The sequence below is a fragment of the Myotis davidii genome, unplaced genomic scaffold (genome assembly GCF_000327345.1).
Source record: "Myotis davidii unplaced genomic scaffold, ASM32734v1 scaffold448, whole genome shotgun sequence".
Taxonomy (NCBI): Eukaryota; Metazoa; Chordata; class Mammalia; order Chiroptera; family Vespertilionidae; genus Myotis; species Myotis davidii.
Window position 1 is genome coordinate 818,824 of NW_006383009.1, and position 284 is coordinate 819,107.

The 284-nt window shown below is 70.8% G+C and overlaps 1 protein-coding gene across 1 annotated transcript in view; it reads left to right on the forward strand.

Annotated features, from left to right (window-relative positions):
* Window positions 1-86: 86 nt before the first annotated feature.
* Window positions 87-284, forward strand: part of REEP4 (receptor accessory protein 4) — a 3,217-nt gene continuing 3,019 nt past the window's right edge. Inside the window, exon 1 of the mRNA XM_006778295.2 lies at window positions 87-118. Within this exon, the coding sequence (XP_006778358.1) occupies window positions 87-118 (32 nt within the window). The remainder of the gene's footprint in view (window positions 119-284) is intronic.

The following is a 284-nucleotide window of genomic DNA, read 5'->3' on the forward strand; positions in this document are numbered from 1 at the left end:
TCCCTCCGGTTCCGTACCGCCCGGACCCGCGTGAGCGTCCCGCCGGGCGCTTCCTGTGGGGTTCCCCTGGCGCCGAAGGCTGCAGGATGGTGTCCTGGATGATCTGCCGCCTGGTGGTGTGAGTATGGCCGCTCTCCCCGGGGGCCAGCCCGCCCGGGGGGGCACCTGGGAATGTTGGGGGAAAAGGGGTCTTTCTGAGCGCCGTCACGCCACCCCCGGCACTCACCGCAATGGTTAACGGATCTGCGGGCTTGCACGCGGCCTCGGGCTCCGCGGGCTTGTCG